Raw genomic sequence first — 17,422 nt, 5'->3', positions numbered from 1 at the left:
GTATATAAAATGTCCATCATGATTATTGGCAATGCATACAGTATTCTTTTAACTGTAGCCCTTCTAAAGTGAATAGCAATCATGGGAATTCAAATTAGTAGGTGGTCATAGGACTATTTTAATTGAGTTATAAATATACCTTCATTCTTAATTTGAACAAGGGTGTGTGGTTTCCAGATTCCCTTCACACAGATTAAGGAAACCTTGACCCTTGACCCAGGAGGCCTCGAGCCCCTGAGCCTTTTCCTCAGCTGTTCACGCAGCTCCGGGGTAGCACGTGATCATCCCCTCATACATACTCATGTACTCATTGCCAGACACGTTCCAGAGCTGGAATGATGGCTAATATTTGTATTTCAAATAACTTCCTTGTGTGCACAGTAGGTAAGGAGAGAGGAGGCAACGTCGCGTTAAACAGGTAGAGCCACCTGAAACCCGTTCATCCCAAGATAAACGTCAGTGCAAGTAACCTGAGAGCATTGGCCGTTAGTGGAGCTCCAAACCAGTTCCTTTCACTCCAGCCTCCCAGCACCCTCTCTCTTAGCACTTTCCAGAAGTTTTATGCAGTGCCTTCTTATTGGAAATCGGTACGTGAGTGCTAAGTCACTTCAGTTGTGTCTGGCTCTTTGCGATCCTGTGGACTGTAGCCCACCAGGCTCCTCTGTCCATGGGATTCTCCAGGCAAGAATACTGGAGTGGGTTGCCATGCCCTCCTCCAGGAGATCCTCCTGATCCAGAGATAGAAGCCAAGTCTCTTATGTCTCCGATATTGACAGGAGAGTTCTTTACTACTGAGCCACATGGGAAGCCCTGAAAGTTCTGTATCAGATCTATATTTTGCAATGATTATCCCTGGTGGCTCAGAGGTTAAAGCGTCTGCCTGGAATGCGGGAGACCAGGGTTCAATCCCTGGGTTCGGAAGATCCCCTGGAGAAGGAAATGGCAACCCACTCCAGTACTCTTGCCTGGAGAATCCCATGGAGGGAGGAGCCTGGTAGGCTACAGTCCATGGGGTCGCAAAGAGTTGGACACAACTGAGTGACTTTACTTACTTACTTACTTATCCTTAGATTTGTTCAGGGTATGAGTTTAATAAGATCATTAGCCACATCATCTGAAGGAGAAGCCCTGTTTTCTACTCTGCTAGAGCAATGCTGCTCAGATTTTCTCAGGCATGTGAGTTACCTGGGGATCTTGTTGATACTAAGAGTGGCATTCAGTATGTCCGGGGTGAGCAGGCGATTGAGCATTTCGAATCAGCTCCAGACGCTGCTGTTGCCGCTGGTTCATGGACCACACCAGGCAGGGCCTAGAGGAAAGTCCTGGGACTCAGTGATGCTGGATTTTTATCCAGACTCTGTCGTTTAGGCAAAATGGTTTACCTTTCTGGGTTTTAGTGTTCCTATTCTGTAATATGAGGCGGTAAAGGGAGAGATATCTAACAGCTCTTTGCAGCTCTGACATTTTATGATGACATGGGAGGAAGTAAAGAGAGTGAGGACACGGGCTGCAGTTACTTACTTCCTGTTCTACTCAACCTGCGCACTTACTTCCAGTTCAACTCAACCCAACTTTCCTGTCTATTAATGTGCGCCCATGTGCTAAGTCACTTCAGTCGTGACTCTGTGACCCCATGGACTGTGCCCGCCAGGCTTCTCTGTCCATGGGATTCTGCAGGTAAGAATTCTGGAGTGGGTTGCTATGCCCTCCTTCAGAGGATCTTCCTGAGTCAGGGATCAAACCCACGTCTCCTACAGCTCCTGCAGGCAGAACTGCGGGCAGATTCTTCGCTGCTGAGCCATCAGGGAAGCCCATATCTATTGATAGTTTATCTTAAATATAGTATGAATAACAAACATTGAAGTCTTCCATATTTACATTCTAATGCGGACCTTCAGGAATAGTTACAAACTTATGACTTAATGAATCAATTGCATGTAAAATACACGCCCCCCCATTCTCATCGTTCATGTCTGTTCTGTTGTTTTATTTTATTAGGAAATACTTCATAGCTTGGGTGGAATTGAAAACCTAGCTCAGGTAAGATCCCTTTTGTGGCGGCTGGTCTTGCCTTTCCATTTTGTGTTGTGCCTCTGGGCAGAGGTCCACAGTGTGTGACGGAGAGGTCTCTTTCAACATAGCTGCCTGGCAAGGAGAAGCGCCTAGGGCCATGAGTACGCGAGATACACACAGAGCAGGGAGGGACTTGAGCTGTTTCCTCCTGGCTGATTGGGCTCACTTTACCCCACCTGTGAAATGAGAGAGTTTTATAAAGGGTCACCTGTCTTTTGAGTGAAGAAAATAAATAGGTGTTGGCTGGCAGGCCCTGGGCCTCAGCAGTGCACACACCAAGCTGGCAGGAGAAAATATTGGCCATGAGGATGTTCATAACTTTTTCCCCACAATAAAGAATTACTGTGTTCACTAAAATATTGGAAATAAATGACAGTGTGAGGAATGATCTTCATGTATTTTTTTCTGCTTTGCTAACTACTGAGGGAAGGTAAGGAGCTGAATAAATATGCTAAGTCAGCCCAATGTTTGGGCCTATTAATACAATCAAACAAAATTTCTAGGTATAGAAATAGTTGAAACAGCCCATCCTCCTGAAATCTATAGCATGTATGCAAAGAATAATTTTCATAATAACCCATGGCCCTGCAAATTCATTCTAAATTATTAATGGATAATTAATTTTAATGGCAATTTAATAGTAAACCTATTTTATTATTTTTATTCTTGGGAAATAGATAATATCTAGTTTTTATTTTGAAGAAATTTTTTTAATTGGCTAGACGTTTGGCTCATTTAATGAAATAATCCTTTTTAAGATTATATTGTAAAGGATCTATCCATTTTACTTCCACTAAAATGATAGAAATGTATGTATTTCTCTGAACCTATTTCTTATTACTCTCAGTTTTTATAATTTTACAAACAGTGAGGGATTTTCAGACTATCCCATACATTTCATTCTAATTATTGCTATCTACTTGTATGCTGGTTAGTTGCAATTTAGGATATTATAAAACATAAGGTCAATAAAATATATGTAGTGTGTTATAAAAATTCTAATGAAAAGATATATTGAAGAATTAAAATTCTAGGTACTGTATATTATGTATCATGTATCTTATTTGTATCTTATATTTGGAGGCTAAATTGCAACACAGATTTATTGAGTTATGAGTCATCTTGGGACTTTTGAGAGTTTAAGCAGTCTTTCCAGGTCCCGCCCTCCACTTCTGGCACCCCAGGGAAGCTGAGAGCCCAGAACCCATCCTCTTCGGCACTTGCCTGAAGCCGGCGCAGGGGCACCGAGCGTTGTTTGGTGACCCTGTCGCGCCATCTACAGCTCATTTTCAGAAGTACACAGCCGTACCACTCCTGTTGTGTGCTCTCGGAGTCCTCTCCTCTGCTCACCTGTTGTCTGGTCCCCCCGCAGTACATGGAGATCGTGGCGCACGGGTACCTCGGCTACGGGGAGGCGCAGCACAGCGTGGACAAGCTGGTCAACATGACGTGTGAGCGCGGCCCCGGGAGGCAGCGGCAGGGAAGAGGGGACGCTCTGAATACTTAGGAGGCTCCCCACACAGCTGTGGGCTTGAGAGTCCATGCCAACTGTTATGCTCAGTGGCAAAATGTACCCAGAGGGGAGATTTTTAGATCATGATTCTTGTCTTGAAAAGCCCAATTTCATGTTTTAAAAGACTTTCATTGAGCACAAGCTTAGGTTTATTTAGCGCGAGAGAGAATTTTATAAAAGCGAGTGAAGTGAAAGTCGCTCAGTCGTGTCCAGCTCTTTGCGACCCCATGGACTATAAAGTCCATGGAATTCTCCAGGCCAAAATACTGGAGTGGGTAGCTTTTCCCTTCTCCAGGGGATCTTCCCAACCCACGGATCCAACTCAGGTCTCCAGTATTGCAGGCAGACCAGTTGAGCCAAAATGGAAGCCTATAAAAGCAACTTTTGGTAAAAATATTTTTTGCGTGCATGCTAAGTCGCTTCAGTCGTGCCCAACTCTTTGTGACCCTGTGGACTGTAGCCTGCCAGGCCTCTCTGTCCATGGGATTCTCCAGGCAAGAACACTGGAGTGGGTTGCTGTGCCCTTCTCCAGGGGATCTTCCCAACCCCAGGGATCAAACCCATGTTTCTCAAGTCTCCTGCATTGGCAGGGTTTTTTTTTTTTTTTTTTTTTAACAACTAGTACCACCTGGGAAGCTTGAGCACTCCCCTGCTTTAAGCTTCAAATCCCTCATTGAAATATCTCATTTCTTTATAGATATTTTTCAAAAACTTGCTGCTGTCAGAGACCAGAGAGAATGGGTCACCACAAGCGGAGCTCACAAGGTGAGTGGGCCCAGAAGGAGCGGCTGCATCCGTGCCACGTGGTGGTGGCTGAAGTACAGGGTCCAGAGCATTTGCAGTCAAGCCTCCTCACCTGTAATTACAATTCGGAAACTTGCCGACCTAGCCTAAAACTGCCGATCTCTGCTAACCCACCTCAAGAGTAAATTTAGAAACAACAAATAGAGGTTTTCTGAAACTTCTTTCTTTGTTGTTATGCTGTTTAATTCTTTATTGCTTAATCAACTAATTTGATTGCCTAATTTAAATGTTGTTATACATAAACTGACCCCAGGTGTGTGTTACAAATAAATAAATACTAGTTTGGCACAGAAGTTATGTTAGTTTGAACCATGGGAAATTACCATGGTCTGTAGGTCAGATTCATGTGGTTTAACCTCATAATCAGGTGGTTTAGTATTACAAACCTGTGAGTCAAATACATATTTCAAGATGAATGAACACAGGCTCAATCAAAACACACTACATTTATATATATAGCAAAGCCATTTAGATGGTAGCTGCCTAGAGCCAGGTTTCAATAATTTGTGAGTTTCTGTGTCCCAAGAAGCCACTATCCAGCAAGTATTAGGGCAAAGTTGTCTGAAATGTGTTAGCACATGCTACTCATTTTATGGAGGTTGATTCTTAGTGATATACAGGTTAGCGTTTTTTAAATTTCAAAGGCTATATATTTCACTAATATCAGTTAGAATTTGAGGAACACTTTTGAGTAACATTAAGTTAGTGTTAAGGGTGCCATGTGACAAAAACTGTGAAATGATGTGTCAGTGACTGCAGCCTGGGAAACATTTGTGTTGGAAGACAGAAGGGACTTCTCTGGTGGCCCCGTGGTCCTGCACTTTCATGGCAGGAGCTGCAGGTTCAGCCCCTATTCAGGGAACTAAGATCCCATATGCCATGCACCTTGGGGGAAAAATAGAGAGAGAGAAAAAAAAAAAGACAGAAAGGAAAAAGTGAGAGGGGGGAAAAAGAAGATGGGATCTGAGAAACAAAGAGAATGCTAGCTCCATGTAAAGTGCATGAGGTCCTAAAGGGGAAAGTTCGCATAGTAGAAACCCAAAATCAGCCTAGCAGTTGTACAGGCTGCAGCTCTGGCCTGAAGTGTGTCTGGGTGTACACTCTGGGGGACTCTGAAAATGTAATAGGAATAGGAGTAAGAATAATAGGAATCCTGAGGAGGTGGCTGTTGAGACACAGGGAGCGCATCCAAAGAGCGGTGGACGCCTGCTGCAGAAACAACTGAGAATTGTGAGTGTTTAACAAACCTCCTTTTTTGAGGTTAAGTATCTATGATCTTTAGAAGGGGACATACTGTTCAAGAAGCTTGTACTTTTTTATAATTAACCTTTATTTTAATCTGCTTTTCAGACATTAGTAAACTTACTCAGTGCCCGAGATACGAATGTTCTGTTGGGTGCACTTCTGGCTCTGGCTAGTTTAGCTGAAAGGTGAGTGCATTTTTAAAAGTTGTGCTGCTATAGCAACTCAGATGGGAGAAATGCAAAATTTATTTTGTTACCTACTTAGGTAAGATTTGTGAATAAAAACATAAAACACCATCAGTATATTGAAGAGGATTGGGGTGGAAATGCATCATTGTAGAATTTAAGTTGGAACAGCAAAGCAGTTAAAAATTTTTTTCTGACCAGAAATATTTACCTACTCTTTTCATTCAAGCCTCAGTTATTGCTACTTTCAAATTGCACATTTCTTTGACAGTTGAATCTCCCTGACTGTCTTTCTTCATTCTGTCCTCTATATTTAAGACTTTTAAATATTTTTGCCCTTTAAAAAATTCTAGATAGCCCTTTCAGAGGTTATGACTATTTTAAATAAAAAACTTTATGTTTTTATGGCAATCCTTTGATCACTGTTTTGTTTTTTTCCAGCTTTATTAAGGAATAATTATACATGTAATTTTATGTATTTCAAGTGTATAATGTAAAGATTTGATACACATATACACTGTGGGGTGATTACCAAGATCAAGATAATTAAGACCTCTTCACCTCTCTCTTTGGTTCTGTGAGAAGAACATGTAAATTCTTCTCTCAGCAACTTTCACGTGCACAACCCTGTGTTACTAACTGTAGTTGCCAAGGAGTTGGGTCTTTAGTGCAGTCCTCTCATACCTGAAAGCGTGTGCACTTTAACCCGCATGTCCCTGTTCCTGCTGCTTCCCTAGTAAACACCTGCTATTCTGTTCTCTGTTTCTATATAGTCAGTTTTGCTTGCTTATTTTCAGTTTCACATGTAAGTGATGCCATATGGTAGTTGCCCTTCTCTGTTTGGCTTATTTCATTTAACAGAATGTCCTCGAGGTTCATCCACATTATCAAAAATGACAGCATGTTTTTGTGGCTGAATAATATTCAGTCATGTACCCAATTATATTCTCTTGTAACTAGGTATAAATATTCAATTATTGCATTTCTCTATTTCATCTGTCAATGGACCCATAGCTTGTTTGTGTTTCTTGGATATTGTGAGTAATGCTCCTCACTGCTTTTTAGTGAACACCCTATGAATCCCCCTCTCCAGTGGGAACTGTGTTAATCATCATACTGTTATTGAACAAATTTAAATTTATGACATATAATACTTACTGAATGTTGATATTTAATGTAGCCCCACTCTATACAGCTGTATTGCATGTTGCTTCTCCTCCTGGGATAATATGAGGACTAAGATATTAAATATGTGGATGTGGTATCAATAAAAGACATTTCTCATAGTTACTAATACTTTTCAATTTGTAGTCCAGAGTGTAGGGAGAAGATAAGTGAGCTCAACATTGTAGAAAACCTGCTGATGATTTTACATGAATATGACTTGCTTTCCAAAAGGTAGGATTGCTAACAGGGGAAAATGGCAGTGTCTTATATTTGATGAAAATGATGGTTATTCTAATTATGTCATGTTACATTGTTAACTGAATATCACGATTCAGCTTGGCATGTACTTTCTATTTAATATATATAAAGTAACAAATAGTAAAGAGGTGTATCAGTTTATCTCTGGTCCTGTCTCACTTCTAGAACTGGTCATATATTCGAAATATATAAATATATGATTGTATTTTAATACTTTTGTTTATTACATTTAGTTACATCCTATCTCCTTAAGGAAAGAAACTCTAAAGTGGCTCTACTTTTAGTAATTTCAGTTTTTGTGTTGAATTAATGACTAGATTCCTAAAATCTATTTTGCTTTCAGTTCAGTTCAGTTCAGTTCAGTCGCTCAGTCCCGTCTGACTCTTTGTGACCCCATGAACCACAGCACACCAGGCCTCTCTGTCCATCACCAACTCCTGGAGTCCACCCAGACCGATGTCCATTGAGTGTATGATGCCATCCAACCATCTCATTCTCTGTCGTCCCCTTCACCTCCTGCCTTCAATCTTTCCCAGCATCAGGATCTTTTCCAATGAGTCAGCTCTTCGCATCAGGTGGCCAAATTATTGGAGTTTCAGCCTCAGCATCAGTCCTTCCAATGAACACCCAAGACTGATCTCCTTTAGGATGGACTGGTTGGATCTCCTTGCAGTCCAAGGGACTCTCAAGAGTCTTCTCCAACACTACAGTTCAAAAGCGTCACATCTTTGGCGCTCAGCTTTCTTCATAGTCCAACTTTCACATCCGTACATGACCACTGGAAAAACCATAGCCTTGACTAGACACACCTTTGTTGGCAAAGTAATGTCTCTGCTTTTTACTATGCTGTCTAGGTTGGTCGTAATTTTCCTTCCAAGGAGTAAGCATCTTTTAATTTCATGGCTGCAATCACCATCTGCAGTGATTTTGGAGCCCCCCCAAAATAAAGTCAGCCACTGTTTCCCCATCTATCTGCCATGAAGTGATGGGACCAGATGCCATGATCTTCGTTTTCTGAATGTTGAGCTTTAAGCCAACTTTTTCACTCTCCTCTTTCACTTTCATCAAGAGGCTCTTTAGTTCTTCTCTACTTTCTGCCATAAGGGTGGTGTCATCTGCATATCTGAGGTTATTGATATTTCTCCCGGCAATCTTGATTCCAGCTTGTGCTTTCTCCAGCCCAGCGTTTCTTCTGATGTACTCTGCATATAAGTTAAATAAGCAGGGTGACAATATACAGCCTTGACATACTCCTTTTCCTATTTGGAACCAGTCTGTTGTTCCATGTCCAGTTCTAACTGTTGCTTCCTGACCTGCATACAGATTTCTCAAGAGGCAGGTCAGGTGGTCTGGCATTCCCATCTCTTTCAGAATTTTCCAGTTTATTGTGATCCACACAGTCAAAGGCTTTGGCATAGTCAATAAAGCAGAAATAGATATTTTTCTGGAACTCTCTTGCTTTTTCCATGATCCAGCTGATGTTGGCAATTTGATCTCTGGTTCCTTTGCCTTTTCTAAAACCAGCTTGAACATCAGGAAGTTCACGGTTCACGTGTTGCTGAAGCCTGGATTGGAGAATTTTGAGCATTACTTTACCAGTGTGTGAGATGAGTGCAATTGTGCAGTAGTTTGAGTATTCTTTGGCATTGCCTTTCTTTGGAATTGGAATGAAAACTGACCTTTTCCAGTCCTGTGGCCACTGCTGAATTTTCCAGATTTGCTGGCATATTGAGTGCAGCACTTTCACAGCATCATCTTTCAGGATTTGAAATAACTCAATGGAATTCCATCACTTCCACTAGCTTTGTTCGCAGTGATGCTTCCTAAGGCCCACTTGACTTCACATTCCAGGGTGTCTGGCTCTAGGTGAGTGATCACACCACTGTGATTGTCTTGGTTGTGAAGATCTTTTTGTACATTTCTCCTGTGTATTCTTGCCACCTCTTCTTAATATCTTCTGCTTCTGTTAGGTCCATACCATTTGTGTCCTTTATCAAGCCCATCTTTGCATGAAATGTTCCCTTGGTATCTGTAATTTTCTTGAAGAGATCTCTAGTCTTTTCCATTGTATTGTTTTCCTCTATTTCTTTGCACTGATCCCTGAGGAAGGCTTTCTTTTCTCTCCTTGCTATTCTTTGGAACTCTGCATTCAAATTGTATATCTTTCCTTTTCGCTTCCCATTTTTCACAGCTATTTGTAAGGCCTCCTCATATAGCCATTTTGCTTAAGGCAAGTAAAATACACTAAGATAGCTACTGACTTATTTCATGACCAAAACAGAATCTAAAGTAAAATGAATCATTTTTCACTTGAACTTCATTTTGCCCTGAAAACTTACTCTATCCAGATATCTGTTATGTTATCAAGTTGCAAGCTGTGTCATTTGAAACTTAGTTGAGTATCATTTGATACTGAGTTGAATAAATCATAATGTTCTAAGGAGGCAAAATAGTTAATAGAAATCCCAAGCAATAAAGCACTGACATTTAACTCATAGCAAATCCCTTGAATTCTTCTTCTAAGCCAGTTTAACCCTCTTTTACCAACTGTACTGGTTGGTATAGATTCGGTTGTCTGAATTCATTTGCCTAATAGATTCTGCACAGGTATTGAAAAACCAAAAATGGGTGAGACAGGGTTGCACAGTGTAGGGGAGGGTCAGACACAGAAGCCATCAGTCTCACGCCAGCGTTGTGGTTGGTGTGGTCAGTGAGGGACAGGACAGATACCCTGGGGGCAGGGCACCTCCAATTGGAGCAAGAGATCATTCCAAGTTTCCTAAAAGAAGGGGCAATTGCCAGGCAGTAAAAGGGACAAGCGAACAGAATATGCTCCCCCTGGAGGTGTGCAGTGATGTGCAAGCGAGGCGCGTGTGTGGGTGGGTGCAGCTGCAGCAGAGTGAGGGAGGGGGTGCAGGAAACTAGCTCAGCAGGTGGCGATGAGTTAGAAACAGAGCTCACACTGGCCAGCGCTTTACAGGCCAGGCCCTGCTCAAGCACTTCCCTGTGTTGACTTGTTTAATCTGAACCGTAACTCTCTTCCCATATTTTACAGATGAGACACCTTTAACCAGGTCATTGATGGGCTGTTTGTGCTAAATAGTGTGGCTTTTCTCATGAACATCATGGAGACTCACAGATTTTAGGCATGATCGGATGGATTTTGTGGGAATAGTTCTTCTGATTTTAGTGTGTGGGGTGTGGAATTCAGCCACAGTGAGATTCACTTAGAGGAGGGAAGGTGTGGTGAAGTAAGTTTGAGAAGGTGAAGAATGCAGTCTACCAAAGCACATATGTTCTGAATGTCAGAGCATGCAAGTTTGGGAGGGAGAGGAGCTGTGGAAATTAGCTCGGGTAAAGGAATTGTGGGGGCTTCCCGGGTGGCACTAGTGGTAAAGAATCCCTCTGCCAATGCAGGAGACATAAGAGACGCAGGTTCGACCCTTGGGTTAGGAAGATCCCCTGGAGGAAGGCATGGCAACCCACTCCACTATTCTTGCCCCCAGTATTCATGGAGAATCCCATGGACAGAGAAGCCTGGTGGACTACAATCCATAAGGTTGCAAAGCGTTGGACACAACTGAAGGGACTTAGCACACACACAAAGAATTGTGAGTCCAGATGAGAATGGGAATGTTGGAGAGCTGCGTGGCTGAGGCACTTGTATCGTGAGCATAGTTGAGCATCACTAGGATGGAGGGACAGTGGGGATAGCTACTGCAGGACTCACCGAAGAATTAGCTCCTGTGCTTGCCTCGGAAACAGGGGCACTGAAGGTTCCCCACTGCAGGGACAGGTTAGAGAGGAAGCGTCTTGGAGGATTCCCAAGCTTTGGCTTGGAAATTGAAAAGGCTGTGGTGTCCTGGGTCCAGATCAGCAACATGAGAGGAAGGGCTGATCTGCAGAGGAGGAGGAGGACTTTGAGCCTAGAGACAGTTAGGTGAGTGCCTGTGGAGCACCCAAGTGGCTCGCTGGAAACTCTAGAGGTTGGGAGTGATGTTTGCATGAACTCTCCATGTAGGGCAGAGAGAGGGTCTGAGGCCTTAAGAATAGACGACACCGTCCTGGGAGAGAGTTCGGAGTGTGAGCCTGGAGGACAGGATGGCTCTCTGAGATGTCTGTCTTCATAATGTTATGTCTTATCCATCATTATCTTTTATTCTCCAGATGTTCACTGAGTGCTTCACATTTAATGTCCCTGGATCATCGTGTTTTTTTGCCATCATGCATTAATGTCTCATTTTTTTAAAAGAAGATTTATTTATGTGGCTGCATTAGGTCTTCATTGCGGCATGCAGGCTTAGGTGCCCTGAGCATGCGGGGCCTTAGTTTCCTGGCTAGGGATTGAACCCATGCCCTCTGCATTGGAGGGTGGATTCTTAACCACTGGACCATGAGGGAAGTCCCTAATGTCTCATTTTTATAATCATATAATAAGTTTCTGAAGACTAAGATAGAGCTTTTATATTTCTTTGGTTTTGGCCACAGTGCAGGCCCCATTGTATGTACTTGTTGCCTATTTGCTGGTTAGTAGGTTTTAGCCAGACCAATGGGGATACCCGTGAAGATGTGACTTAGAAAGTGGTTACAAAGGGGTAAATTTCTGCAGGTGAAATTTGGCCCCCTGCCTGTTTTTGTAAATAAAGGTTTATTGGCACACAGCTGTGCCTGTTGGTTTTTGTGTGTTGCCTGCGGCTGCTTTTTCCGTGTCAGTGTGACTGGGTAGTTGTGACAGAGACTGTAAGGCCTCCAGAGCTACAAACCCTTAGCTGTGGTCCAGCCTTTACAGAAATGCGTGCAGACCAGGATGTAGAGCATGCTAGCACCACAGTCTGTGCAAGTGAGCAGCTCAGTGTGAACCAAGCCAGGCCAGTCCCACTGAGCTGAGTGCACCCCTCTCCCCTCCCCCCCATCGCAGGCTGACAGCCGAGCTGCTGCGCCTGCTCTGTGCCGAGCGCCAGGTGAGAGAGCAGGTGAAGCTCTACGAGGGGGTCCCTGTCCTGCTCAGCCTGCTGCACTCAGACCACCTGAAGCTGCTATGGAGTGTCGTCTGGATTCTGGTGCAGATTTGCGAGGACCCAGAGACCAGCGTGGAAATCCGCATTTGGGGTGGCATCAAGCAACTTCTTCATATTTTACGAGGGTGAGTCAGGGTGGCCTTTCACCTGTTTCACCCTGGTTGATGAAGGCTGGGGTCTGAGCCGCATGAAGGCGGGGCGGGCGCATGCTCGGCTAGCTCCCCTCTGCTCTTGGTCATTCCTCTTCTGCAGTCATTTCTACTTGTAGTAAACAGGCTCTTCATCAGTGTTGGGGGCGTTTGTCATTTTAGCTTCTAGAGGGGCCCTGACATGTCTATCTTTGCATCACCAGCCTCCAGGCTAGTGCCAGGGGTAAAGAAGGCCTTCACTCTGCAAATGTGGGCTGACTAGAAACCCAAAGAAGACGTTTGTCTGGCCACCCCTCTTGAATCAGCATATGCGTACTGTAATCCCAACGAGCACACTAGTTGCCACTGTTTTACTAAAATGTCTGTGTGTGCATATATGTCACTCATCTATAAAGAGAAGGCAAAGCCCGCATGGCAGGAGCAGGTGTATAACCCTTAGCTGCAACAGGAGAAAATACTGTCCACCAAAGGTTGCATGTTCCTGACCCTGGTCCAGTTGCTCCTCTTGTCTCTCTAATCTCCACGGCAGTGCTCTGAGCTATGTGAACACCTTGCTGCCTCTCTTTTAAAAACAGAATTCAGTGACGTTCAGAGCCATGAATCTGGGGAAGGAATGGTTTGTTAAAAGAGTTGCAAACTGAAATTCCCTTGAAGTATGTTGCAAAAATCATAGCAGTAGCAACAGATAGTAGATATTGTGTGTATTACATACATCGAAGTATTGAATAGCAACATCTATTGGTACCATTAGTGGGAGGATTCTATTACCTAAAATTATTATAAAGCATAATTCACCCCTCTAGATGCTGAATTAAAGGTGAAAAGGATTATATCTGCCTAGAAAAAGATCACACTTATCTATAGTATGTAAATAAAGCTCATTCTAATAAAAGAGTAACATCAATTTTAATATGACATGCTATCAAATCAACATCATTCAGCCTTTGTGCTTATTGTGCCTGTAACTTGATATTGTGGAGCTCTGTGTCACTTCCATTCTCTGAGGGAACTTTCCAAAGTGTAAGAATAGGCTAGAGATCTGAGCAGTAGCTTTCTTAACAATTTCTGTCCTTACCAAAACCAAGGAAAAGATGTATAGATTGTTGACAACCTTCTTGTTTTCATGAATATCACACAAAAATCTCAAACACTTTAAATTATAAATCTTTCATTAGTAATGTGGCATGATGGGTTAGCCTAATAGTCAAAGTAACTCTGGTTGCAGATGTTTTTTCCCCACTTGAGTTTGTAGGTTGATGATGTTGATGGTGATGGTGGTGATAACTTTTGTTCCATGATAGTTATTACAGTGGCTATAGGGAGCCCTCTTGGAGAGGAGCTATTTTCTTGATGATAAAATTAAATTATGTAATAGTTAAGCAATATTTCAAGGACAATGCCTGCACAGAACTGAGTTTAATATAGGCACTAGTTTCCCTATTTTGTTCAAGCCACAACTATTCTTGATAGAAAAGAGTTCTTTTACATCTAAAAAAACGTAATTTTCCCAGTCCACTTTGGTGGTACAATGTTAGAAATCTCTTCCCTGGAAAGATGATATATGTCAACGCTTATTCCATGTTAAACATTACTCAGTGCTCTGGGAGAATTATGACCCCAGCTGGGTCAACAGTATCCTTTCAGAGCTTGGCTGCCTGGAGCTGGTACGAGGCTGCCAGTTGGTCTGCTGGCTGGAGTATGAACAGGCTGTGTTGTCAGGGTGGTGTCCAGGAGATCTAGTCATGCCCATTCACCTGCAGTCCCAAACTCAGAGGCAGTAACTAAAAGGCTCCATGCTCTTGATCAGGCAGAGTGATCCCTGACATTCAAGGTTTATCGTAATTGAAGATCACTGATGGTGACTATGCCTAGGCCTGGCTCCACTGTCTTCCTTGTGCTCCCCAAAGGAAGGACAGAGGGCCTGGGTGCCTCAGGAGGGAGGCCGGGGAGACTCCATCCATGTTACATTTGGGCATATAGAAATCTAGGTAGAGCTGCTGTCAAGACACATAAATATGAAAAAACAAACAAAAAACAACTCTGGGCGGTCATGTAAAACAAAAGGCAACAAAGCAAAGAAAGACAGATGAATAGTCGGTTGTGGAAGATGTTACACCAAGTAAACAGAAAATCAGATGCTTTATTTTGTCAAAGACTGAACAGACTGTGAAGTTTATGAAATGAAATTGAAGGTGAGATGATAGAACAGTACAAAGGGGAGCAGGATGACTGTGGAGCTGGGAGAGATGAGAACTGAACAACGCACAAACCCAGGACAGGGAAGAACGAGGAGTCAGTGAAAGGAAGGGCATGCCTGATGACATTACACACGACACAAGGGAAGGGGACGAGGGAGCGGGAGCAGCTGGAAGATGAAGCATACGGCTGCAGAGCGTGTGGGTAATTAACATCCCTGAGATAAAGAATAAAACCAAGGGAGATTTTGCAAAGCCTCAGTGATCTAATAGAAGAGAACTTCCCTAAGATGAAAGCAGACTGAAATTTAATGGAAAAAGACAAAACCCAGAATGAGGAAGACCAAGATGTATTCAAGTAAATGGCAGAGGAAAAGAGTTCAAAACAGAGGTGGCTGAATGGGACAGAGAGAGATGACTCCTACACCACACTGCACACAGAAATCACGTCTGGGTAGTTCGGAAGGTCAAACAATAACGATAACATAGGAGAACACTCTATGATCTGGGAGAGGCAAGATTTCTCAGATGGAAACCGTGAACTGCCGTTGGTAAATCGGTGTGTGCGCTGACTTTTCTTTTTCAGAGACAGAAATTTTGTTTCTGATCGTTCCTCCATTGGAAGCCTGTCTAGTGCCAATGCGGCTGGCCGAATCCAGCAGCTTCATTTGTCAGAAGATTTAAGCCCTCGGGAAATACAAGAAAATACTTTCTCTCTTCAAGCAGGTATTTATATCACATTCTTATGTTTTATTATGTGATACTGTCTAACTTTATATTATTCTAAGATTATAAGGATAATATTAATTAGGCCCAATTTATAACTATAAAAACTATGAAGTTAAATTCATGTGGATGCTTGAAACTTCTTGGTACCAGGGTTGGAACTGCAGGTTAACAACACCCCGAACTTTGCTAACCGTGTTCTGGACAGGTGCACAACTAGGGGTTGGACCCCTGGCCCCTTCTCCGTACCAGTTCCATGCGCTAGTGTGTCAGTCCTCTGAAACAGTTCATGCTCAGATTGTAAAGGGTACACTGTATAGCGTATTTAGAGTGCGCGCTATTTGTCCACCCACCGTGGATGTGCACTGTGTGCCTGCTCCGTGAGGGTCTGTGCTGGGCTCAGGGCGGACGGTGCCTGCCCGCCTCCCCCAGTGAGCAGGCGGCCTGGGGTGGGCGCTCACTTGGGTTACACGGAGAAGACAGACGCCGGCCAGCACCACTCAGCCGCCTTTCCCCAGAGACGTGCCAGAGGGGAAATCAGTGTTTTAAAACCAACTCTTAAAAAACAGTATTTCTTTATTTGGGTGCACGAGGTCTTCGCTGCAGTACACGGTAACTTTGATCTTCATTTCGGCATGTGGGGTTTTTAGCTGCATCGTGTAGGATGTAGCTCCCTGGCCAGGGCTTAAACCCGGGCCCTCCGCAGTGGGAGTGTGGAGTCTTGGTCACTGGTCCACCAGGGAAGGCCCAGGAAATTAGTGTTTTTTGAGGAATGACTCTGCCAGTGAAGTTCTCTGAGGCAGGGAGTGAGAGTGCTGGTGTAACCATGCGAGTGCAGCCGTGGGCACGAAAGACTTGGTGTTTGGTGGTTTTCATTGCAGCCTGCTGTGCGGCCCTCACGGAGCTGGTGCTGGACGACAGCAACGCCCACCAGGTGGTGCAGGTGAGAGGGCGGAGCGCCGGGACCGCCACAGTGCAGGGAGCCCACTGCAGGCGGCCCTGGTGTCCCAGATCGTGGCCTCTGTGGTCCCAACAACGTGGTCTTAAAATATTGTGATATCCTATCTAACATGTAGGATTCCATTTTATATTCTTGTCCTTCCCCTGTGAACTCACTTAGCTTTCAGAGAAGTGCCGTGTAGTTGACTGACGGTGTTTATTTCTTATATTAGATGCAGATATTCCATTCTCTTTATGCTTTTTAAAAAAGCTATTCTGATCTACTTTAATTTGGGGCACACAGGATGCCATGAGCCAAGGATAACAGTAACTTTAAGAGGATATCAAGTTGTTTAGGGTATATGCCCAGTAGTGGGATGGCAGGGTCATATGGATGAAACACAGCAAACAAAATATTTATTGCTGACAGACTAATTTCACAAAGCACACAAAGCATAATTCAGTAACCAACTTACTACATATAGAGTCATATGTATGTGTGTGTGTGTATAAATACACACATTTGTATACAACCCTTTAATCTGTTTCTGTTATAAAAGTTACTTTCTGTTTGTTGGATTTTACAGAGGAAACTTTTTTTAGGGGGGGCGTCAATACATCAACTTAAAAATATATAAATTCATAATGTTAGTAAGGATCAGGTCAGCAGTGATGAGAGTCCCTGAGGAGTTCAGCAGGTCAGGGTGGCTGGTGAGGCAGGGGGAAGCTCAGTCCCATTACTGTTAACTTGCTGTCTTGGCCTCTGGAAAAGTATTCCACCTAAGCTTTGACTTTGTCACATATAAAACAAGGAAACCGTAAGACTAATTCACATAATATCTAGTAAGTCAGAAAGAGAAAAGCAAATATCGTATATTAACACATATATATGGAATCTAGAAAGATGGTACTGATAAACCTATTTGCAGGGCAGCAATGGAGATGCAGGCACAGAGAACAGACTTGTGGACCCAGTGTGGGAAGGAGAGGGAGGGACAAACTGAAAGAGTACCATGGAAACATACATTACCATATGTAAAATAGGTAGCCGGTGGGAATTGCTATATCCTGCAGGGAGCGCAGACAACCTCTGTGACAACCTAGAGGGGTGGGATGGGGTGGGAGTGGGGAGGGAGATTCAAGAGAGAGG

The 17,422-nt window shown here is 43.4% G+C and overlaps 1 protein-coding gene across 6 annotated transcripts in view; it reads left to right on the top strand.

Moving 5' to 3' along the window:
* The window catches only part of NEK10 (NIMA related kinase 10), a 283,289-nt gene that overhangs the window by 73,126 nt on the left and 192,741 nt on the right, over positions 1 to 17,422 (top strand). For all 6 annotated transcript variants that reach the window (XM_042235756.2, XM_042235752.2, XM_060402044.1 and 3 more), the window contains 8 exons: positions 1,999 to 2,040; positions 3,446 to 3,524; positions 4,284 to 4,351; positions 5,741 to 5,820; positions 7,132 to 7,218; positions 12,164 to 12,388; positions 15,194 to 15,333; positions 16,215 to 16,276. In XM_042235756.2, the coding sequence (XP_042091690.1) occupies positions 1,999 to 2,040; positions 3,446 to 3,524; positions 4,284 to 4,351; positions 5,741 to 5,820; positions 7,132 to 7,218; positions 12,164 to 12,388; positions 15,194 to 15,333; positions 16,215 to 16,276 (783 nt within the window). The remainder of the gene's footprint in view (positions 1 to 1,998; positions 2,041 to 3,445; positions 3,525 to 4,283; positions 4,352 to 5,740; positions 5,821 to 7,131; positions 7,219 to 12,163; positions 12,389 to 15,193; positions 15,334 to 16,214; positions 16,277 to 17,422) is intronic.

This window comes from Ovis aries, chromosome 19, assembly GCF_016772045.2.
Source record: "Ovis aries strain OAR_USU_Benz2616 breed Rambouillet chromosome 19, ARS-UI_Ramb_v3.0, whole genome shotgun sequence".
Lineage (NCBI taxonomy): Eukaryota > Metazoa > Chordata > Mammalia > Artiodactyla > Bovidae > Ovis > Ovis aries.
The sequence above is the reverse complement of the archived record's forward strand: the minus strand, read 5'-3'. Positions and strand labels throughout refer to the sequence as shown.